This window comes from Lepidochelys olivacea, assembly GCF_965140295.1.
Source record: "Lepidochelys olivacea isolate rLepOli2 genome assembly, chromosome: 11".
Taxonomy (NCBI): Eukaryota; Metazoa; Chordata; order Testudines; family Cheloniidae; genus Lepidochelys; species Lepidochelys olivacea.
Genome location: NC_140421.1, coordinates 58,522,898 through 58,547,194, shown reverse-complemented (window position 1 = coordinate 58,547,194; position 24,297 = coordinate 58,522,898). Strand labels below are relative to the sequence as shown.

General features: G+C 41.8%; 1 protein-coding gene across 2 annotated transcripts in view; it reads left to right on the top strand.

Moving 5' to 3' along the window:
- SATB2 (SATB homeobox 2) overlaps window positions 1-24,297 on the top strand; it is a 161,222-nt gene that overhangs the window by 112,832 nt on the left and 24,093 nt on the right. The window contains exons 8-10 of one of the 2 annotated variants that reach the window (XM_084643666.1): window positions 1,912-2,124; window positions 6,503-6,658; window positions 18,438-18,635. In XM_084643666.1, coding sequence (XP_084499792.1) covers window positions 1,912-2,124; window positions 6,503-6,658; window positions 18,438-18,635 — 567 coding nt within the window. The remainder of the gene's footprint in view (window positions 1-1,911; window positions 2,125-6,502; window positions 6,659-18,437; window positions 18,636-24,297) is intronic. The other variant, XM_084643667.1, reaches the window with a different exon arrangement.

Genomic DNA, 24,297 nt, shown 5'->3' with positions numbered 1-24,297 from the left:
CCGGTTGCCTCACTGACCATCTTCTACTTCTCATCGCACGGCCCCAATCCTCTCCCATTTGCAATGCCATTGCACTTCTGTAGCAGCTACCACAGTGGCTTACATACTAAAGTAATATTAGGAAAATGTATTTTTAGCTTCTTTTAAGGAGAGACATTGACCAGTCAGCTCTTGGGGACCACCAGTGGTCTGTGGACAACAGTTTTGTGGCTTCTTCCATAACAGATCATGGTTCAAACATACCTCTTCTGTGTATGTTCTGGCAGTGTGTGAGCAGATGTAAGCAGACATGGGGTGTTTTTTTCTAGACTGTTGGTTTTGTCAATAAGTGTAGTGAATAAGGCCAATAAACACTGGAAAATATTGGCTTTTGGTCACTGGTCAACTGTCTTGGAAATGTCCAACAAGGGTATTGGGGTCTATTTGATGTGAGGGGAGAAAATAAGCCAAGAGTAAATACTTCAGGTTTTCTAGTATGTGGCTGCATGACAAGAGCACTGCAGTAAGATTGACTAACTGTAATGTGATTTCACTGGGCCGTGACTGTAAAGTAACGGTGAGATATATTTTTGACAACGGTTTCCACACAGTTGTTTTTCTGAGGTACCCCAGTTTCCCCCAGTATTTGGTTGGTAAATATTGACCCTTTAACGGTGAAGGCTTTAGGTAAGCTTCATTAGTTATGTAATGGAATTCCCAGCAGAAAGCTTTTTCTCTCGGCAGTATTTCTGGGAGTAATACTTCAGTTTGATAGATTGCTAGGTGGGCAGGGTGTATGAATGTTATGGGACAGAGCAGCCTTTTTAATACTTTGAAATCTCCAACTCTGAGCCTCTTGACTGGCATGCCCAGTACTGAATTATACCTCTTCTCCCTGTGAGTCTAATCCTTCTCTGCTTCTTGCTTGTATGTGAATAAATTTAAACAAAGATGTTGAAGGAAGTTACCATAGTATTACCTTGTGGAAGTGAAACACATATCAATAAGCTGGTGGCAGATATAGTATGGCCTTGTGAGGACAATGGTACATCCTGTACGATCTAATAAATTGCCTTTTGTCTTAGGCCCTGATCCTGCAAAGCACTTAGGTTTGTGCATAGTGACATTAATTTCAAGGTAGTGCCTACAGTTATACATGGGCTTAAGTGCTCTTGTTGATTTTAGGGCCTTATTAAATAACACTTTAATGTCCCTAAATCCTCCTGAATTGAGGGCCTTCTGCTATACTGGCTACCTGCTGGCATGAAAGTGTTCGTAAACACTGAAGGAATGTTATTCATTAATTAATATTGGCATTGCGAGGTCCATGATTTAAATGATGCAGCAAATAAATGATGCAGCAAATAAAGTAACCAGTCCCTGGAGATAGGTTCATATTTGCTGCATTCTCTCCTCTGAGAAAAAATTGTCCAGACTGAAGTGAATGGACTGTAACATCAAAACCCAGCCAAATGCTGTTTTTTTTTTTTTTTTTTTTGTTTTTAAAATAAACCTCCTGTGCTGTTTAAATGTCGGAACTAAATTTACCAAACTTGGCAGATTTGTAAAGATGAACAGGACTGCCAAGTGTTCCCAGCTTCAAGCAGGGAGAGGGAGAGATCTAACCGTTCCTAAAATATTTTCAGGAGGCACCTGGTAGTAATTGCAGTTTTGCCATTCTGCTCAGGCATCTACCTTTCTATCCAGCATCTCTGTGCTCAGATTGTTGTTCGAGCGTTAGAATAGGACATTCCCAAAATAAACCACAGCCCCCAGAAGACAAACACTTTCCTACAAAGCGTCCCTTCTGGAGAACCCTTAAGAATCTGATGTAGGTTCTCAGCATTGCAACCCGCATGGTTACACCAAACAAATTAAAAAAAAAAAATCAACACATGACTTGGCTTTTTTTTTTTTAATTTTTTGAACCAGGGATTGCTGTCAGAGATCCTGCGTAAAGAAGAAGACCCTAGGACAGCTTCCCAATCCCTCCTGGTAAACTTGAGGGCAATGCAGAATTTCCTCAACCTGCCTGACACAGAGCGGGATCGTATATATCAGGACGAGAGAGAGAGGAGTATGAACCCCAATGTGAGCATGGTGTCTTCGGCAGCCAGCAGTCCGAGTTCTTCCAGAACCCCCCAGGTAAGGTGCAACCCCGCTTTAACTTTTTCTTTGGCTTGAGATCCTGCACATATCTTGGAGAGGGGGCTTCTCACTATGTTCCTGTCTGTTGTTCCCTGCACCTAGATGTGTCTTGGAAATTTCTTCTGTAGGGTTTGGAGTTGCTGTTAAGAGGTGTTTATTGGCTGTCAGCAAGGCACTGTAACAACTTTAGCTATGATCCATGTCATAAATATAAAGAAGTATTTCAGTACACAAGAGAGGATACATGTGCTGTGTATACAGAGTAATGGTGTATGTCCACTGTATGGCTACGACATGATGGATTATGGAAAGAGCCGTGTTTCTAACTTATGTCCTACATTGTTAGTGTCTATTACAGTGGGCAGGGCAGAGATAAGAGCTGGACCTGGGTTCATGTGTGATTTGCAGTGAATAAGAGTGTGTGGCTGACAGAGTACATGGCTCCCAATGAATGAGAATCGCATCGAAATAAGTTTGCTCAATAGTCTGCCTCATCAGAGTCCTTATTTTAGAGGTTTACTTTTGTAATTACTTACAAGTATGGAGATGTCAGGTGGGTGGGGTGTTGAAACAGAAGATCACTGCTTGCTATTTGCCACCAACTATTGTCTGATTGACATAGCTTCAGATTTCTGTACACTTTTATCGTTGCTGTGTTACCACCCACTTTCCTAACTCCCCATATACGATGCTCATCTGTCACTAGAAAAAGAGAATGTGGGCACACAGACTGCAGTGTATTTTCCCCTGCTCGCTGACTGAAAATAATCTCACAGACATTCAGGCTTCTGAAAAAGAGGTGTGTGCTTAGAAGGAGATTGTGATTACAGCAAATTACCTTTGTCATCACAACATTTGCATTGCTTTAATTTGAAATTCCTCACTGCAGAGCTAAGCCAGCTCAGTGCCAGCATTAAACTTGATTCAAAACTTTACTAGTGAATGGGCATGTCTCATCATCCTGCTTTAGTAACTGTAGTATTTTCAAGTCTGTAAAGCATTTAAGTTGTAGTTCTGTGTACATGTTATCTGTGCTTCTAATCTTATTACTGGGTACTTTTCATATCTGAGATCTGTAGCCTGGATGCCACAACTCTCAGTCCTGTTATTGGCAGTAGCGTAGCACAGACTGATTAGTTATAAAGACATGATTTTGTTTCTGTAGAAACAATTGAGGTCGCTTAAATACATTCTGGCATTTTAATGCACTTTATACCTACACATTACATAAAGGAATTGTTAATTGCAGGTAATTTTCTAGCATACTCTACTCACACAAATTTGAAAATGAATTTTGTGTTGCAAACCCAGGTCATTGGCCTAACTAACTTTATCTTCCCAGTTTCCATCTCATGAAAATAAGGATTTGTCGAGACAACTGTTCTATTTGAAACTTTAAAACATCATAACCACATGTGTTTCTGAATTAATTATTATATTAAAGGATTTGCTCATTCACACAAATGTTCAAGTAGGATAAATTCCACAACTAGAGTTACATACGAGGCACTCTGGCTCCGGGCACTCTAGCTTTCAGTGTGGTTCAATGGATCACGGGAGTTGGAAAACCAGAGTTTGGATCATGTCTTTGCCCCCAACCTGCTGGCGAAGCCGCTTCATCTCTTTGCCTCCTTTCCCCCATCTGTAAAATGAGGATAATGGGTAACACCTTCCCATTTTAGAGCTCAGCATTGTTAGAAAATCTGATTACAAAAGTTTAAAGAGACAAGGCGGGGGAGAGAAGCTGTTGAGCTTGCACAGAGCTCTTCTTCAGGCCGAAGGCTCACTTTACTTTTTGACTTGAATGAGGCAGCAGGGTTTTGGGTTCTTTTTACATATTTGTTTTATTGATGAGCAACAGTGATAGATAGAGCTTTGTGCCCTCAGTGCTTGTCTTTTCCTGAGTACGCCGGGAGCAGCTCCTCACCCTGCAGTGGGCCAGCACAGCGTCTGGGCACCAGTGAAACCCTACTTCAGCACTCGCCAGTGGCATGGCTGTAGGCACCCCTGAAAACAAGGCTGCTGACCAGCCCGTAGGCAGCATGTTTTACTTTGCTTCCCATATACATCGTATTAGCCTGGGTGAGGCCAGTATCTTCTTGATCTCCTGTACAGTGATTCCTGCAAGTGCAGCCTCCCAGCGGAGATGTTCTAAATAAGAAGAAGAGGGGCCTTGGACATAGCAAAGGTAGCTAGATGGGAGAATTGTACTGTCCTTCTAGGAATTATGCTACAGTGCTAGAGAAGTTGATTTAATGGTATTTTGAAACATTGTTTCCATAGATACCAGTCTCCTGAGGCAGTAGTTCTGGGAATGATTTTTCAGTGTGGAGGGTTAAACGAGAGGGTATCATCAGCTACTATTAATATATAATAAGGGCAGTGTGGGGTTGATATAACAGGGAGGGGGAGTTAAGCACCCATCTGTAATTCTGCGCTGGTGATGAAATCCCCGCCGGGGGTGTTTCCTTGGTATGTTCCGGTGTTGTTCAGGACCAACGTGAGGAGCAAAGCACCAGATTAACTCAGCAAAAGGATCTGAGTGCTTTGAAAACAAATTCTGAGAGTTTAAAAGGTTGTTGCATATGTTTGGCCAGCTCTCTCCATTCTGTTTTACAAAAGAGGAAGGTATGCAGCAGTAACTGACCGGAATTAAGAGCTCTTACATTGTTGCTGCCCACTTACCCTCTTCCTTTGCTTATTATTTGCACTGAGAGATTCCAATAACGGCCAACTTTACGGTAGCATGAAGACCGTTTTCAAACCTGGGGGTTGAAAGTTAGGCACCTAATCCCCTCAAGATTTAAGGTGTCATCCAAAGAAGTCCATTGGAACTAGTGGGTGACTTTAGATCTTTGACTTAAGTGGGCTTTGGATGGGGCCATCAGTGAAGATTTCCATGGTGAGGAAAGGATTTGGGGTGGGAAGAGCTAGGAGGAAGAGAAGAGAGGGAGTTCAGAACATTCTGATTGGCCCAGGTAATCTTTCTGTTAACATACAGACATTTGTGCAGTTGTATCCAGCTAAGAATTGACACTAGAAATGAGCCTGAACCAAAACCCTGTCATAACTACCCCAGACTCCAGGGAATTGCAGATATAAAGACAGGGACCAGCTGCAAAGGTTTACAAGGGGCCAAACCAAAATCTGGGAATGGAATACATACACTCAGAACTTCTGGGAAGGTTTGGATCTGGAATGTGCTGTGAGCTTTGCCACTTGGGCTCATTTATTTCTCAAGCTCTTTGCACCTCAGTTGCAAGCAGGCAGTTTTATACTTGTGACATTCATCTTTTCGTTAAGGGATCTTCCTCTCTGGTGCAGGGATTCCAGGGTGAGCTGTTTCAGAGTTAAAACCTAGTTTAGATCAGCTCGAATACCTCTGCTATTTAGCCTCTGGAAAATGAATGAAAGCTGGCATTCGGAGGAGCTGATGCTGCTGACACAGATTACAGAGCGTCCTACTGTAAAAGCACCAGTGGAAGGGCATGTCATCGCTCTTGATCTGTTACTCGTCAGTAAAGTCTTAGTGCTGCTGAGGAAGTTAAAATAAAAATCTTGCAGCAGCCTGGTGGATTGCATTGGTACAAATCTTTTAGGGTTAGCGCAGCCTGGGGAAGGGCTGGCATCCTCCATTATTGTCCTTCATTTGTCACAGAAGCGGATGGGAAATCATTCAATTAAAAGGAGTGCAGTAGAATACACAAAATCGCAATATGAGTTAAGGAGAATGAGGGCGGCACATCAAAGGCATGCCAAAGCCTGGCTTTATTAAATGATTTTTTTTTCATTTCCACTGATTTCCTAGGTGAAATTAGGTGACTGGCTGGCTAGCATAATGATGATCATGATGGGAAACCATACATACTCAAATGACATACGTATAGCTTTAATAAAGAATGAGGGAGACTTGAGGGAGTGCATTAAATTGAGTAATAATTTATTATTTAGAGACCTCTACCCATTTACTCATTTTTTCTGGGAGAATTGGCTCTTCCTCTAAGGTATGCCATTTTTAGAATAAAAAAAGAAAAAGACATATCTCCATATATATGCTGCATTTGCAGGTTGGCAGAACAAACTTAGTTGTCTGCCTGCAGCTTAGAGCCCCAGCTACCTATCCCGTCTTTGAGCTGTTCAATAAACATGCTGTGGGAGAGAGAGAGAGGGTTGACAGGGCCCTGCACGTCCTATAGGAATGCATTGCAATTATTTCCAATCACAATTAACCTGATTAGAATAATGGACAGGAAGTGTCCCTCTGTAGCTAATGCAGTTTGGCATCAGCTGACTGAAATCCTTTGATAATTTCTGCACAGATGGCTGGGCTGAAAGCAGCACTTTTTTAATTATTATTTTCATGGTCTCTTGGTAGGCCAAAACCTCAACACCGACAACAGACCTCCCCATTAAGGTGGACGGCGCCAACGTCAACATCACAGCTGCCATTTATGACGAGATCCAACAGGAGATGAAAAGGGCCAAGGTGTCTCAGGCCCTGTTTGCCAAAGTGGCTGCCAATAAAAGTCAGGTGAGTGATTTTTTAAAAGAGCAAATTCTGGGGCTGGGATTAGACCCTTCTCCTTCTCCCTCCCACCAATAAAAATACATCTGTTCCTGCAATAATAATAATCTCTGGGGAACCTGTCATGTTTTGTCTTTTGCCTCCCTGCTGGTTTCCTTTTCCTTTTAAAACAGGTTGGAAAAGGGACCAGCTCACAATCCCATGTAGTTGGTACTGGTTTTGTACATATTGGGGCCCTCTCACTCAGATGCACACACCTCCCTCCCCACTGTGGTATGTAACCTAAAATTTCTGGTAGTGGAACAAGGACCCTCCAAAGCTCCTCCTCATTTGGGAGATAAATTCTTTATTTTTCTTAAATGCCTAACTGTGGGAAACCAATGGGAAATTGCATCTGAGGCAGATATTTCTTGTTTTATGTTCAGTATATACTGTGTACAGTATTGCCTTTTAAATAATTCACTATCTGTCCTTGCCATTGTACAAGGAGGGGTTGGGGGAGAAGGGCTAACACTTAGTTCACTTAGACTAGCTCTCACCTTGGATGCAAAAAATTCATACTGGGGAACTCAAAGTGGGGCTAAAATTCTTGTAGGAATCAATGAAATGGAAATTTTATCCAGCTGTTTACCAAAAAAACGCAAACAAACCCCAACCAGAATAGTTTTATGGAGACAGTGGGGGACAGAGTTTGGTATAGGGCGGACAGTGAGTGCGTTGGTGACTATTAAGAGGGATATGTTTAAGTCTGTGTGAAAGGGGCAGTTTTGTTATGAGATGGCATCAACCGCGGGGGGGCGGGGGGTGTTACCCATGTGCACACTCTCTACTCGTAAAATATATAAATATATTTTCCTTTCCTTCAGGCAATAAAACAATACTGTTCAAACTGAAGTAAAATAAATCTGATGAAAATGTTGAAAGGCATCTAAACAAGGCATTAAAAGCCATTGATACCATTCTAAGAGCCTTACTCATATATGTATTTATATCCTGGCATAGGCTGATTCCTTTCCCCTTTCTTCATTTTCTCTTTCCCTTCTTAATTGTTATTTCCCTTTGCTGTCTTATGTGGAGGTGCTTGGGTTACAGCTCACAACCCCCCAAAAAACCCAACACACACACAGGCACAATATGAAATACATAAAAGGAAAATACCATGGAACCCTTTTAAACTGTTAAATGCATAAAAATCTCATATACCACATGGCAAAATATAATGAGAACTGGAGCTGTTAAACGAATAAAGCTGTTAAAAGCATAATGCCACTTGGCACAACTACTGTGCATTTAACGGTTTTCCACTGTGTAATAAATGACATATGTGGTAAACGTGCAGTAAATATAAAACCTGCACAATTGATTTTGCAAACGTGCCCCTTATTATTTGATTCATGCAAATATCAAAGTTACACACACAGTCCGGACAGGCCAGTTTTTAATAAGGAGCTTTTAGCACAGACTGAAAACCAGTCTCTCTGAGGTTTGGCTCAAAATTGCCTGCAAACTTCCTGTCATTTTACCCAGAGGAATCTTGAAATAGAGGCACCGAACCACCCAAAAATAATTTGGGTGGCTCACCAGCATCAGTCTGTGCCAGTTCAAATGCTTAAAATGAGCAGCAACTGAGCCCTCCCCTGGCAGAACTGAACACCAGCCGTTCTCCTGAAATGAAAATAAGCCCATTCCTGTCCCACTTGAAAAAAGAAAAAAAGACGCAAAGTTTGAAAGTGTGAAGCAGAAGGTTAAAAGAGGACCCACGAATACTCTTGTCTGGAATGAACTAAATGTAAGGTTGTGTTGAACGTCCCCCACAGCAGCCAGTTCAGAAGGGATTCTGAGCTGATGTTTGTTTGGTTTCACAGCCCTGCCAAGGCAGCATTGCCCACTCCTTGTGGTGCTCCAGCATTCACCGTGCTGAGAGGTCCTAGCTACCATGACATGCTGCGGGAGTGTGGAACTGTCTTACACGGGGCACTGAGGAGTGCGGACGAATAAGTGATTGTCCCTGAAATAGAAAAGGAGTACTTGTGGCACCTTAGAGACTAACAAATTTATTTGAGCATAAGCTTTCGTGAGCTACAGCTCACTTCATCAGATGCATTCAGTGGAAAATACAGTGGGGAGATTTGTATACATAGAGAACATGAAACAATGGGTGTTATCATACACACTGTAAGGAGGGTGATCACTTAAGATGAGCTAATACCAACAGGAGAGCCGGGGAAGGGAGAAGAAAACCTTTTGTAGTGATAATCAAGGTGGGCCATTCCCAGCAGTTGACAAGAACGTCTGAGGACCAGTGGGGGGGGGAATAAACATGGGGAAATAGTTTCTTTGTGTAATGACTCATCTACTCCCAGTCTCTATTCAAGCCTAAGTTAATTGTACCCAGTTTGCAAATTAATTCCAATTCAGCAGTCTCTCGTTGGAGTCTGTTTTTGAAGTCTTTTTGTTGTAATATTGCGACTTTTAGGTCTGTAATCGAGTGACCGGAGAGACTGAAGTGTTCTCCGACTGGTTTATGAATGTTATACTTCTTAACATCTGATTTGTGTCCATTTATTCTTTTACGTAGAGACTGTCCAGTTTGACAGTGTACATGGCAGAGGGGCATTGCTGGCACATGATGGCATATATCACATGGGTAGATGTGCAGGTGAACGAGCCTCTGATAGTGTGGCTGATGTGATTAGGCCCTATGATGGTGTCCTGTGAATAGATATGTGGACACAGTTGGCAATGGGCTTTGTTGCAAGGATAGGTTCCTGGGTTAGTGGTTCTGTTGTGTGGTATGTGGTTGCTGGTGAGTATTTGCTTCAGGTTGGGGGGCTGTCTGTAGGCAAGGACTGGCCTGTCTCCCAAGATCTGTGAGAGTGATGGGTCGTCTTAAAATAGAAATAGAAGTGTGCTGCACCTCCTCTTTTCCTGAAGACCCTTTACTGACCACACCCATAGACTAGCTGTGTGCTCCAGTAAGATTCCCCAGCTAATGTGATGTGGGGGTGACATTGAACACGAGTTGGCCTGAATTCGAGGGGCTAGGAAAAAAGGAAAGCAAATGATTGGTTCACTTGTGTGGGACATTCCCTTCCCTCCCCCATCACGCGCGCTGGGGCTCTCAGCAAATAACCTTACATTCATTCATTTAAGAACTAGCAATGGGTTTCACTCTGTGTAGCCTAACTCTGCTCTCCTTGAATGACTGTAAGCATTACCATTGATTTCCATGGGAGTAATGCCACTCACAGTGCTCTGGAAAATCCGTATATTTGCAGGGGGAATAATATTTGAAAGAGAAAAGAAAGAAAGAGAGAGAGAATATTAAAGGAGAGTCTGATTGCACTCTTCTCCAAGGTTCATTCCTTTGCTGTTCTCCCTAGGTTAGGCTTGCTTTGTAGTGTTGCATAAGCTTCCCCTGTTATTTTCCCTCTTCCCCAACTCTGACCACCGGGATCAGTCCAGTTTACTAGTAAGGCAGTTGCTCTTGTTCTTTCAACCGCAATACCTATGACTGTGAGATTTTCAAAGTGTTAACTGACGGTGAGTATCAGACAAGGATGTTCTGACGTTTAAAAAAAAATCCTTAATGTTGAGCTGCCTCTCACACAGCCAGGAGCCAGCGGGACCCATTTCTTTTGCCCTCTTCCTGGAGAAAGAGTTGGTACCCAATGAAAGTGGCTGCTTTACTTTGGATTATCCACTGGTGGAATGAATTGGCCTCTAATTTAATGCCCATCCATCTCTGTTCTTAAATCCCGTTGCAGGTTAGGTTTAGCAGCTAGAGAAGTGAGGGTTTTGGGTTCTTAGGAGAACACAGATTGTGGTGTTTGGAAATCAGGGTAAATGAAAGGTGCGGGGCTTCAAAAAGGGAAAGGTGCAAAGACAATATGGTGATAGCCTTCTTTAAGGAATTTAACCCCTGTAATGATCTCAGTTCTGAGATCATTAATCTCAGACTTTCTACTTAACAACCATTTATGTTCATTATGTGTATATTTTTATCTAAAGTTTGATCCTTTGCAGTTTAAATACAGGCATTTATGGCCTGATTTTCTGATGTACGAGAGGCCAATACCTGCTTTCACTCACACCTGTATAAATCAGGAGAAACGCAACTGAGCATCTCTGACTTACACAAGTGTAGCTAAGAGCAGAATCAGGCCCAATATGTTTCTATGCTTACACAGTTTTAAAAACATTAATAAAACCCAGGAAAATTAAGTACAAAAAACTAGGCTAGTGATGTTGAGATGAAATGCAAGGAAACTACTGCAGGCCATGGAGCGTTTCTCAGTGTTTCCCAAAGCAGAGCCCTCTTTTCTGTACTGGAAACTCCTGCCATCTAGCTGGGATTTATTTGGGCCCCCCTTCCCATTTAGCAATATGGCCAGGGCAGGTTTGAGTCCCAGATTGAGAACCCATGCAATAGGGCAAACACAGGTATGTCTACACTGGAGCTGGAGGTGTCATATCCAGCTTGGGTAGACATACCTGAGCTAGCATGCTAAAAATAGCAGTGTAGCCATGGTCACACCTGAGTACGATCCCATCTGAAACCCAACGTGCGTACTTGGGACAGCTAGCCCGTCCTGCTGCCCGTGCAGCCTGTCTATTCTGCTATTGTTAGCATGCTAGCTCCATCAAAGGTATCGTGTATATGTCTACCTGAGAAGGAAGTTACATCTTCAGCGGCAGTGTAGACATAGCTTACTGTGCTGCAGTCCTCCTCTGAGAAAGGATCAAAGATTCCATAAGACCTAGGAATAAAGAGGTTGAGTTAAGGACACGGGGGTGTGGTTAACTCCAGAAACTCCTTGCTTTTATCATTTTCTCTCTCCTCTTCAACTCTATGAGGCTATATTTAGTATGGTAAGGTGATTCTCATTTAAATAATTATAGATATATTTTGTACCCCTCCACAATCCTATAAGTGAGCATCTAATTAGCTGTTAATGAACATGCACAACAGGTCACATATATCCTACAGTGTAATGCACTGGAAGGGTATGTCCGAACTCAGATGTTCATTTTGTGTGTGTGTGTGTGTATATATATATATATATCACTGTAGTTCCAGAGAACCTTTATGGTGCTTATGAATCTCAGTGTGTGATGCACACCCATTTGATTCATAGTTTGGTATTATTATTCTTTTACAGTACCATAAGGTCATATGGCAAACATAAAAAGATAAGCCCCTGAGCCAGTGATCTTAAATTCTCTGTGTACCTTTACGGATGGTCTACACTAAAGCTGTAAGTCGACCTAAGTTACACTAACTCAGTTACTGTAACCTAGATTGACTTACTGCTGTGTCGATAGGAGACGCTCTCAGAGGGGTGGTGTACAGACATCAACAGGAGAGCGCTTTTCCATCGACTTAGCGGGTCTTCACCAGACCTGCTAAATTGACGCTGCTGCGTCAATTGCAGCAGTGCCAATTTAGCTGTAAGTATAGACAAGCCCTTAGACACCAGTGTCTTCTCTACAATCTTCTCTACAATCTGTTTAGACACTTATATGTCCATTACGCATAGTTACTGAGTACCTCACAGACATAATGAATTTATCCTCACAACAACTCCATGAGGTAGGGAAATATTATCCCAATTTTACAACTGAGGTGCACAGATTAACTGATTTGCCCAAAGTCACACAAAAAATCTCTGGTAAAGCTGGGAACCCAAGTCACAAGAGTTCCAATCCATTGTCTTAACCACTGACTAGTCTTACTCTCCTACAGGAGATATCCTCAGTGTTGTGCTCTTTTGAACTCTGGGAACCTAAATACACAAAATCTTTCAATGTCCCTTTTATTCAGGAATATAGTACCAGGAACTGCAAAAAACTTCATTTCTATTAATCTAGGAATATGCCAGGATTTGAAGTTACTATGTAAAGCCAATGATTTAGTGTTTAGTCTGAAATTTTGGAAGAGGAAAAAATATTGATCAGTTTTCGTTAGTAAATTCAAGGTATAAAATTATTAACCTTGAACTGGAACAAAATGCACTGTGTAAAGCTTTTAAGGTTCAGGTGACCTCCTCCTCAAGAATTCATTGAAGCCCGTGACAGAACTCTCCATTCTAGTTAGTCTTTTATCCATTTCAGCTTTCTTGATTAGGTTATCTCGAATCATTAGGGGTTTATTTATTTTAATAGACACTTATTGGATTCATGGAAAGAGAGTTTGGCGACTAAGGAACAAGAGCTGAATATTATCTGGCTCATTTCGCACTGCGGAAGAGTCCCAGCCAAGTGAAGAGAAGAATGCTTTCTGCGCTTCTGAAAGTTTGGTCCAGGGAATTCATGCGATTCCGTTTAGAAAGTGATATTTCTGTGGCTAATGGCGTAACATTAAAAAAAAAAATCTTTCAAGACATACATCAAATGTTGCTTTTTTTTTTTTGTCACATATGTTGACATTTTCTGCACTGATGATGTGGGTGAGGAAATGGCCTTTTACATTTATTTTGAGAGGAATCTTGAATCACTCTCACTAAAAACTCTTCATTTGCCTACTCATACATTCACAGGAATCCCTGGAAAATGTCAGTGTAGAAAATTCTCAAATTATTTTTTTTTTAAAACTGAACACCAGGAAGCACAGAATCAGTTTAATTACATGCCTGCAATAAGGCCTGATCAGTGCTGAAAGCATGTCAGTATCCTGTGCATGCATCTATGCTGTGTCTAAATAAGTTAGGCTGGGCAGCCGGCTGCCTGTTTCTATTGTGGACATCCATAGACATACTTCTAGGAACGTAGCCACTGGCTTCAAGACCAATATGTCTAAGTCTGGACTTTTCACCTAAGCTTTCTTAGCTCTTATATTGACTACAAGTGGGGCTCTGCCTGCATAGAACATTGGGGGTCTTTGTGTGCACCTTCTTAAAGCTTTTCTAAACCTAATCTTATCTGCCTCTGATACCCCTGGCTTCCATTTTACTTAACCTCCTCCTCCTCCCTCCCCCGTGCTATGTTAAGTATTACAAAAGTAAAAGGGTCAAGCCGCTAAAAAGGGATCAATGATAAGTGACAGCGAATAGGGCTTACATTTGTTGAACCAACTAACCCGTCCCTCGAGGGGATTCCGAGTGCACCAAGCCTAAATGCTTTAGTGTAGCAAGCGGGCTGTTCGTTTAACAGCATAAAAACACAGTGGGAAAGGTTGGCCTCCTGCAGTTTTTTTTGTTTTGCTATGGGAAGTGTATTTGATTAAGGGAGAGAGAGAGAGAGAAAATAGGACATTAGTATGATATTATTTGTTTTATCTAATAAAATGCCTAGAAAATCTTCATCCTTTTTGATTGGAACAACAGCAAAAACAGAGGCCAGCTCTTCTTTACAGTTCCTTTTAACAAGATGCATTTAGAGCTCTGCCCAATTTAAGTTCAGGTTTTGGGGTGAAAGTAAAGAATTTATTAGCAAAATTCATTGGTAACCACAAGTACTGGGTGTGCCTGAACATAGAGCCAAAAGCATCCTTTAATTGTGGTGTTTTCCTCCTCTTATTTTTAATGGAAGACATTGCCCGGTTTAAGAACGTGAGAGTCAGACATTGAAGGCCAGATTCTGCCATCCTTATTCACCTTGACTAGTATCACCCTCCCTTGGTAACACTGTTGAAATCACTGGGTCTGCTTGCATAGTAGAGTACCACTCAACATGTGCATGGGCAGGAGCATCAGGAGCTCGGGGAGGAGACATCTCTGTGAAGAGTATGCAATTTTTCAGTCTCTCAATAGGTTCGTTTAAGCTGGCTTCACTGGTAAGCACACTGAAAAGTAGCTCAGGCATTCTGGGTCAGTGAGGTAAATGAAGATGGGGTAGAATCTCCCTTTTGGTTTCTCTAATTTTTTGTTCCCCACTCTTTCCCAATAAATCAAACCGCGGATGAAAATCAGCATGAACTGCCGTACCTCTGTGAACGCCTGAATCAGCATTTCTTAAATGAAAATAATTCTCCTGGAAAGCGCCATGTAACATATACAGAACTACACAACCACCACAAAACCACCCCCAAAACAACAACAACAAAATCCACCAAACACCCAATCTGAGATTTTTAACAGAAAGAGGAGATTTGTTTATTAATAATTCATGAGTTCTCATTGAACATGCACGAAGAAACGGTGCTATTCAATAGAGAATACTGTCATCTGTCACTGTTTTATTTGACATTTACACTTTTTTTTTCTTTTTGCCTGGTACTGCAAAACTTCCTTGGATGGCACGCTAAGATTGTTTAAATGAAAAAAATCCAAAACCCCAGTGCAGACTCCTCATCTTTACCTAGAGAGGGTTTACTTGCAATTATAAAGGGGTGAATGTGTATGTTTGTGTGGTAATGGCTTAGTGTTTTCTGACATATTAGCTATGCTGCTACCTAATAACAGATCCTTTAGATGGATAGATAATCCCAAATAGATAGGCGAGTGAATGAATGCTTGAATAAATAGAGGGATAGAAAAAGAGCGTGTGAAAGAATAGTTTTGATGTAGATAAGTGTACAAGTGCAATAGAGGGTGAAGGGGAGGGGGAAACAAATAATGACTGTTGTGAAGAAAGCTGACACAAAAAAATTGCCACTGCTGATGCAAAATAAATATTTATAAATGGCATCAGAGGGAAATCCAGTCGTATAAAACATGAGCGTAAACAGGGCATTTAGCACAATGACAATTCAGAGGTAGGAGCACCTTGCAATTTCTTGCTAATATTAGGCTCATGAAAATCTTTCTGCACTGTGGGTTAGTTATTATTTATAAAAATCACAGAACCAGCTGATACATTCATAAGCTAATTATTGTAGCAGCTGGGTACACATGGTGCAATATGTCTGAGCCTGTGAAGTATCACAGATTTCTTGGGGCCTGCTGGGGGGGAGGGGTGCTGTTGAAGGCTAGATCCCTTAATCTGATCAGCCAAGCAAATACTTTGTAGGGAAACTGGATTAATATTCCTCTAAATACCATGAATGTGCTTTACCTTCAGAACTGGGCTCCCTTAAACACACCATTAGCGTATCTCCATTGGGGAATTGAGAAGTTCTCAGGTGTCCTAAGGACAGGGTCTTTGCCTGGTGCCTTCCTTTGCCAGAAATTAATTTGGTTTGCTCATGTCTGCACACATGGTCACACTGCAGTCTAATCCTCTCCCTAATAGCTCCAAGGTCAGGACCTCGCATGTTGCTGGGCAAATTGAGCCCTATACTCCTTAAAGACTAATGGCAGAGAGCACGCAGTCCATAATGAGGCCTGTAGTGTTGTTCTAAGTGATTGTAATGAGCGCAGATTATAACGGTGCCTATAAATCAAAATGCAGCAATGAGTGTTGTGCTAGACATTCCAAGTTTCATCCGTGGCGATGGTACCACTCAGCTGTCACCTGTCTCATTTCAAATTAGGGCTTCCCACAATGCAACTCCTGCCTCCATCAGAACAGCAGGTGTTCTCATCCTTAAGGTCTGTATCTCTCAGAACTCTGTCTTTTAACAGATGTAGGTTTTTGTTTTTATTTTCTGTTTAATGATTGGTCTTCATGCTACAGCATCCCTCGGGAGATGTTAAACATACCTGCTTGAAACATTTGAAAGAGTCCAGTTGGAGACTTATTCAGATCAGTAAAAAGGATGGAGAAATAGGAGCTTATTTTTTCCACAGATGGTTTATTTTCCATTTCAAAAATTGTTTTCTTTGTACAAAGGAACCCCTGAGAAAATACTTTGGGTCTGGAAGATTTTTTTTCTTTCTTTTTTAAGATACAAAGTTTTGGGTGTTATTTTGGATGGAGGAGAACTGTATTAGAAATTCAGCCATCACCTGACTCTGAGCTTAGCTAAATACCAAGTAAAATACTTTAAAAATATCTATATATTTTCCAAGCAAATGATTAGATATATTGTTTTCATCCCCCCCCCCAACCCCCAGTTTATTGCAAGAAAAGATCAGGTCTGCACAAATGTGGCCTCTCACTTGTAAAAACAAGGCAGTGTTGTGTTACAGATTAGTTTATAAATCCCCAGTGGCTTCACAGTTCAGTGCCTACAGCTGCTGCAGATGGGCCTGGGTTTTTGTCTCTTCTCTGTGCTGCAGCCGGCAGTTGAAGGAGAAAATGGAATGATCAGGTTATTAACATGTAGGCCGTGAGGAAGAGGCTGCACAATGAGAACAGCTGGTGTTGCTGTCTTGGCTGATGCAGCGGAGATAATCAAATCTTCCTTTTTGGGGCGGGGGGGAGGGGGTGAAGGCAGAAGACACAGTGGAGAGTTAGACAAACAACACTTACGATATCATATGGGGGTTTTACAATGCACATTAGGAGTCATCACTGGCTTACAAGTTGTTATATAAAAATCTTTCCTTTTTTAGGAAGGACTGTATGGGCCTTTAATGAACCGGCCTATTAAGTTTTCTTTGGTTACAGCTTGGAAATATGCATCCTGGGCTACTTCCTGTTCTCTGCATTTAACATCGATCTAGCTGTCTATCTTTTAGGTATTTTAAGGTGCCTGTCAAAATGGTGTCTAAATGCCGAGTTGTAGCTTGGAAATGATTAGGTTATAAAGTGACTAGGTAAAATATTTTGACAAGAGTCAGTAAGCCGCATTGACAGCATCCTTGGCGTTATTTTCATATACTCCATCATTTGCATTGCATCTTCTCTTGCACAGGCACAAGAAAGAAATCATATCCTCAGTGCTAAGTAGGATACATCTGCCTGCAGGTGTGAACTGAGCCAACTTCCAGATACTTGCAGGTGCAGTTATAGTTAACCTGCGCAGGGCCCAAGGTCACAGACAGCCACGCTCAGTGCACACACGGGACCAGGTGTGTGAATGCCATTAATAAGCCTTGTTGTTTTGCCCTGCAGTATTCTTTATGGTCTACAGTCAGCTCCTTTCTTGGAGTGCACACTTTTCACTCTCTGGGAACCTTTGTTTCTTGGCCCTTATGGAGAAGCCCTATAGTATTTAACAGACTGCTAGCTTTTCTATAGAATTTCAAGCTAACCTATAGAAGTATAGAGCAGGGATATCATTATCCAATATTACACTATATAGGTTGGTTTAGAAATCTCTTCAGCAGATATCATTGTCCATAGATTTTTAGAGTAATTCCTGCAGAGCCCTATTTGTCTCATTCTCATTAAATTTGATAGGATTTTTCCATAAGGCTTAATCTTCCTTTATAAAACAGACACTTGATTATTTACACCTGGTCAAGTTTTATTTTGGGATCTGAATTGGAGGAGCGGATATTATGTAGCAAGAGCTAATCAAAGAGTTTTTACTTGTTGGTGTTTTTTATCAAAAGTTTTCATTTAGTGTGTGGGGACAGGACTTCTGAGTTGGTCACTAGCAGATGTCAGGGGCCACAACCACCCTCCCCTTGATGTATTGTTAAGTGTTGCAATAAATCAGTGGTTCTCAACCTTTTCCAGACCACGACATCACTCCCCTTGCTGTGTATTGCTAAGTGATGACTAAAGCTTATGCTCAAATAAATTGGTTAGTCTCTAAGGTGCCACACGTCCTCCTTTTCTTTTTGCAGATATAGACTAACATGGCTGCTACTCTGAAACCATTGATTTATGGCAACCCTGGTTTGCCACAGTTAAACCCAGTTAAATCTGTGGAAATCAGGGGGGCTTCCATGACAGATCAAGGCAACAGAACTTGAAACAGTGTATCAGCAAAGCCTGCAAGATAGCTGAAGTTCATTTCACATCTGCTTCATCAGTGCTCGACAAGTTAACTACTCTAACCCTTTTGGTGCAGGGATGGCTGTGTGAGCTGCTCCGCTGGAAAGAGAACCCAAGCCCGGAAAATCGCACCCTGTGGGAAAACCTCTGCACTATCCGCCGCTTCCTGAACCTTCCCCAGCATGAGAGGGATGTGATCTATGAGGAAGAGTCCAGGCATCACCACAGCGAGCGCATGCAGCACGTTGTCCAGCTCACTCCTGAGCCTGTGCAGGTCAGAACGCTAACCTCCCATTCAGTGGTTCTTTGTGTTGCAACAGCTGCCCAAGGTAGAAAAGAGCAACTGGTTCCAGCTACCATGGGGCTTGCTGGTTGTGTGTGTGTATGTGTATGTTAGGTTACCAAAGAAGAGGTCAAAACAAACTACTTACACTGGCAATAAGTGAGGGTAAGACTCAATAGGAAGAAGAGCTGGTGGTATTTTGGGACCTACCTAATCTAAATTTTTGTGATTTAGTATTATGGCTCTGAGTAATAATCCAAAGTATGTTCCTTGAAAACAAATTTCTCGTAGAGCGTGTGTGTGTAGCTGGAAAGTGGACTGGGAACTTGAGTAGATGCGCTCAACCCACAAAGTTCTCACAGCTTCTGACAGGGATTCTCAAACTATGCTCCACTATCCAAAAATGCTTGTAGCATCCATCATTAGAAAGAGACCGCTAATACCACAGAAGATATGGGGTGTTGGGAGGAGAGGTGGTCCATGAGTGGGTATGTCCCGTGTGAAGTGGTCTAAAAAGTAAAACATTTGGAGAAGCCGTGCTTTGGAAATCTCAGCTACATGTGTGTGTGCTGAGCAGGGCGAACATTTCCTTGAAAGCAGAACTTCATTTCAGAACTCTCCTCAGTGACATCTGCACGTTTGTAGGCTTCATTCCTGCCTCATGCCCTAGATTTTGGTTCTTTGCCACTTTATATTAGCCTTGTCTTAGTTGTTCTTAGTGAAATGAGAAGATGTTCTACTGGTAAATAGACATACACATGCACAGAAAAAGAAGGGGACTGAGTGAAATACTACCAGACTTTCATCTCTGAGGTCCTTGCTTCAAAACATCAATGAAAATGAGTAGTAGATATTTATACACATCACAAAACCAAGAGTCATCTGGCTGTCAAGAGAGGCTAGAACTGAGACAGCAACATGTAGCAGATCAGGACTAATGTGAAATGAGAACTGGAAAGAATTGTAGAGTACTTTCCCACCCTACAATCCTCATGCGCACCATTACCACAGGTAAATTCAAACCAGTGCTTTACTGTCCTATGGTATGAGCCAACACTGGGGGCAGGAGGTATTATTATTTGTACTGCAGTAGTGTCCAAAGCTCGGCAGGGACCATTGTACTAGGTGCTACTTTATTAAAATAAAAAAAAACCCAGGAAAAATAACACTCCCCCCCACTCCAGAGATCTTAAATCTGATATAAGATATGAGGCTAACTGAGGCTAAAATGCTAGGAGGGAATGTTGGTTGTTGGTGGAGGGAGAAACAGTAGAAAGAATCATAGAGGCTACCTATGTACACAGCTTGATGACTCCAAATCATGTTGAAAGCTTTTTTTTTTTTTTTTTAAAGAATAATGATCATTTCTCCACATCGCCTCTTGATCTAGCCTTCATTCTTTTGGGGGTCAAAGCAGAAGTAAGTCTTGAGGAGGTCATCAAAAGAAGAGAGGCCTTACAGATTAGTTTGGAGTCAGCTTTTCATGCATAAGGTATTGCTCAGAAGGAATTGGAGAGATTTGGGGGGTAGTGGACAATGGCCATTCAAGGCTAGTATTATTGGAGAAGTAGGATAGAAGGGATGACAAGAAGCAGTTAGGTGGGGGGTGGTGTCCTATTTGCCAAAAACCCTGAAGCTGATGAGAAGAAGCTTAGACTTGATGCAAGGAGATCCTGCCTTTCAGCTTCATGGTTTCTACTTTCAGCTCTAGCCTCTGTTCTGTTACTGGATTCTCTGTTCTTTTCTAGAACTGCTTTGTTCATCACTCTAATCCCCTGCCTCTCCACTCAATCCGCGTTCTCTACTTCCGTTCCTGTGCTTTTGAGCACCTCTGCAGGCAGTTCTGAGACTGTTCCCCACTCTAAGTTCATTCTCTCTTCTTTGAATTCTGCCCCCTTTCTCTCCAAACAACTTCACTTCTCCCTGGTCATTTTTTGCCCTATCCAGCTGCATATAGCTTTTCAACTTTTGACTTTCTCCTTAAAACCTATTCCCAGCCTCCATCTTTCTCTCTTCAAGTTCTCCAGTCTCACATCAGCACAAAGTACCCTAAATGCCCTGCATCAGAGGGCCAGGGTTCATTGGCACCCCATTCCTCTCAGATTGTAAATGATCTGAGGCAATGAACTGTCGTCTTACATATTTGTAAAGGACCAAGTTCACTTCTGGCACTGTATAAATAACAATACTCAGCAAAGCTAGATGAATTTGTATGTAGCGGAGTATTCTCTCTTAAAAAAACAACAACAGTTGTGCCAGAAGGCTACCAACTTTGTGTAGCACTTAACTGTGTTAGACACACAAAGGAAACTGTTATAAGTGGAAAAACGCAGCCCTGGAACTAACACCAGTTTTAAGGACCTGACAGGGACAGTTCAAGATAATTTTTCCCTGAGTTGGCTCTAGCTTTAACCAGTGACCTTGATAATTTGGCCTACTTTCAAAACTCTTCTTCACATCACTTTTTTTGCATAGTGCACGGTGTCTCATCTGAGTGACATGTTACACTGCATTGCAATATGATGCATTTGCATTTGTCAGCAAGTTACAAAGCCATAGATTAATTATTTATTAAGCAAAATATGAAAAACGAAGAAAAATAAATGGAACCAGCTGGCAACTGCATATAGCAAAACTCTGGAGACTCTGGGATATGGTTGATACATTAGGTTTGTGTTTTGGGGGTGCTGCATTTTAAAGGACTTTGTCTGCCCATCCAAAATTCCCAGTTGGTTTTTGAATGGTGTGCTACCAGTACAAGAGACAGACCTCCACCTGTCCCCTAGTGTCAAAAGAAACTCTGGACAGAGTGATTTTTTGGTTTATTTTAAATCATACTTTAAGTCTCTGCTACTGAAGTTATTTTCAACAGCAAGGTTTGATTTTGGCTTTGCTGTGTGGGTCGTTCATAGGCAATTAGCTTTGAAGAATCAGTGACGGCTAGTATCAGAGATGTAAAGCTGAGGTCCTCACATTTGCAGTCATTGGAAATTCTGTGACACTTTATACAAGGGTAGGGGTCTCAGGCCCAGGAATCCTGGCCAGACTCCAGCTGGAGTAATTCCATTCTGCCTATCTAAAATTCCCTCTCTATTGTCAGTTGGAAAAACTAGTCTCACTTCCTCCTAGAAGCAGTTTCTGCTGCAGAATGCCTGCCACATTTCAATTCTGAGCTCGCTGCATTTTAGCAGTGAGTGAAACAATCCTATAACTACTGCTACAGAAGTACTCTGCTTTGCTGGTCTTTGGGGTGAAAGGTGCTATGTAAATGTATGTTGTTACCACTCAGCCTTGACGCCAAGGTGATGGTCGTTATAGGCCAGAACAAGTGACAGCGTTGTAAATGTAAGACATGCAAACCGATAAAAACCTTAAGAGCTTACAAGGCTCCCCAAGGAAGGCGGTGGGTAGTCATTCTTGCATCTCTAGTTTGTTTCATTTTTCTTCCGTCTTCCTTTTTTTTTAAAAAAGGTTTTGCTGTGTGGCAGTCATTCATGTTCAAGAATTGAGATACGGTGCAATTGTTCTAGCAATGGCATTGCCACATGGCAATCGGAGTTTGAGATTGGGCTTGGTCCCTTGCTTCCCAAGCTGAGAGCCAAACTAAAAGGAGCCTGAGGAAGAAATGCCTCATGTCATTGGCCAGCATTTCCCTTCTACCCAGTAATAGGGTCTTCATGCCTTCTGGCTTCCAGCAGATCCCCCAGCATCTGTGACTTCTGGATTGATCCCTCTGCTGCTTTCTTGGGGTAACAGGGTAAGGGCAAACTATACCCCCTCTGATTAAATAGGGTGAAGTTCCTCTTCATGGAGTTTGTGCCCCTATGCAGTGCAACCCCGGCAGGGGACAGAAATCGGGGCAGAAGTCAATAAATAGAGAAAATTTTTTGAAAAAGCAACCCTTTAAATTCAGTTACTTGGCTACTTGGAGTAAATTGGAGACCATGAAGATTCCTTTGCACTGGGTTCTGTCTCATTTACATGTTGAGTTCATAATTTTGAAACTCCTCTACAGTTCAGGGATTGAATGCCAGTGATCACTGGTGGTTGATTTCTGCTCTGCAGTATCAATTTAAATCCAATGGATTGTGTTACTCCAGCTCTACAGTGGAGTAACTGAGAGGAGAATTTGGCTCTTGATAGTTTAAAAGGATTATTGCCACAGTTAGATGCATTAGCTCCTTTGGGGGAGGCTGCAGCAATCCCTGACCATCAAGGAGACAGTTGACATTTCTATTCTGCATGCTATTAGTGTGTAACTTTGTTTTATTCCTCCTTTTCTCTCTTCCATTGGATTCTCCCTGACACCTACATATTAAGGCATTTAATGGAGTGCTTTCCTATTCCTTGAGTGAACTGTTCAAGGGGTGAAATTTACTGCAGAAGAAATTTTCACTAAGACGCTTGATGTAGAAGGAAGCATTTTTATACCAAAGAGCCAATAAACCCTAGGCCCTATGGAGCCTTGCAGTATGGCTGCATTCTTTGGCAGCATGGAGTTCATTTGGGGGCTAAGGAAAAGGCCAGGAAGACTATAACCACATAGATCTACTGGATAAATTACATGCATAGTGACCATTTTTGTGACTGGTCACTGCAATTATCAGGGCCATGTAGTGGCTGCCTAGGTGTTCTGCTTGCCATGCCTCTGGGTTGAGGGGGATTATTCCTCCAGCCCCATCTTTCACTTAGATCCCATAAGCCTTTGAAACCATGGGTCCTAGGCTAATCTCTGCCCTATAGAAGCACACACAGCTACCCTTCCATAACATTCAAGCTAACAAGTGACTAGAGAAGCTTGCCTATGCTGAAATTTGGGGGTTCACTACTGGGACACAGTAATTCACACTTCTATCCTTTCTGCCCCCAAGGTGACCATTACAGAGAGCAACTGTCTTGCCTGGTGCTTTAATATAGGGCTAATTCACTGTTAATTGCTGGGGCAGAGAAACCTGACTCAGTTGGGAGAATGATGAATCAAGCTGTTGTCTCTAGGGTGTCAGGATGGATAAGCTAGTTCTCTAGAGTAATGAGCCACTGCTGCAGCAAAGCACCTGCTATTCAAAGAGCAAGGCAACCTTGCATTTCATTTTTTGTATAAGCTGTCAGACAGATCTGCTCAAGCTCATAGATACATATTGATTTAAGTGTAGTCAAACATTGACTTTAAAGAAGAAACAGGAATGTATGTCACATGCTTCCTGATACACTGCTACTTTTGTCAAATTATTTTGTCTAAGGATATCTTTTTTCTTCTCCAGGAGCTTTGATTTAGACAAATCTGGCAATTTATAATATTTCAGATCATACATCTTGGGGGAATGTTAGTAAATAAAACAAGGTATAGTGGAAAGCTGTCCTTCAGGAAGGTCTTTTTGTATTGGTCTGTTGTTTGGAGCACTGAAAACAACACCGTGTCTTTTTAAAGACCCAGGAAAAATGCATCACAAAAATAAAGGAGATCATTTTACCATTTTGTGGGAGATGCCACAGGACAAATTACAATTGAATATAAAACATCAGAACATCAGTCACCTGTAAAAATGGGTCAAGGCAGGGGAGGTGGCAATCCATGAAACCCTAATCTCGTAGTCTCTTTATAGAAGTAATAAAGAAGGGAATGAGCTCCACAATAATGCAACTTTATGAAATA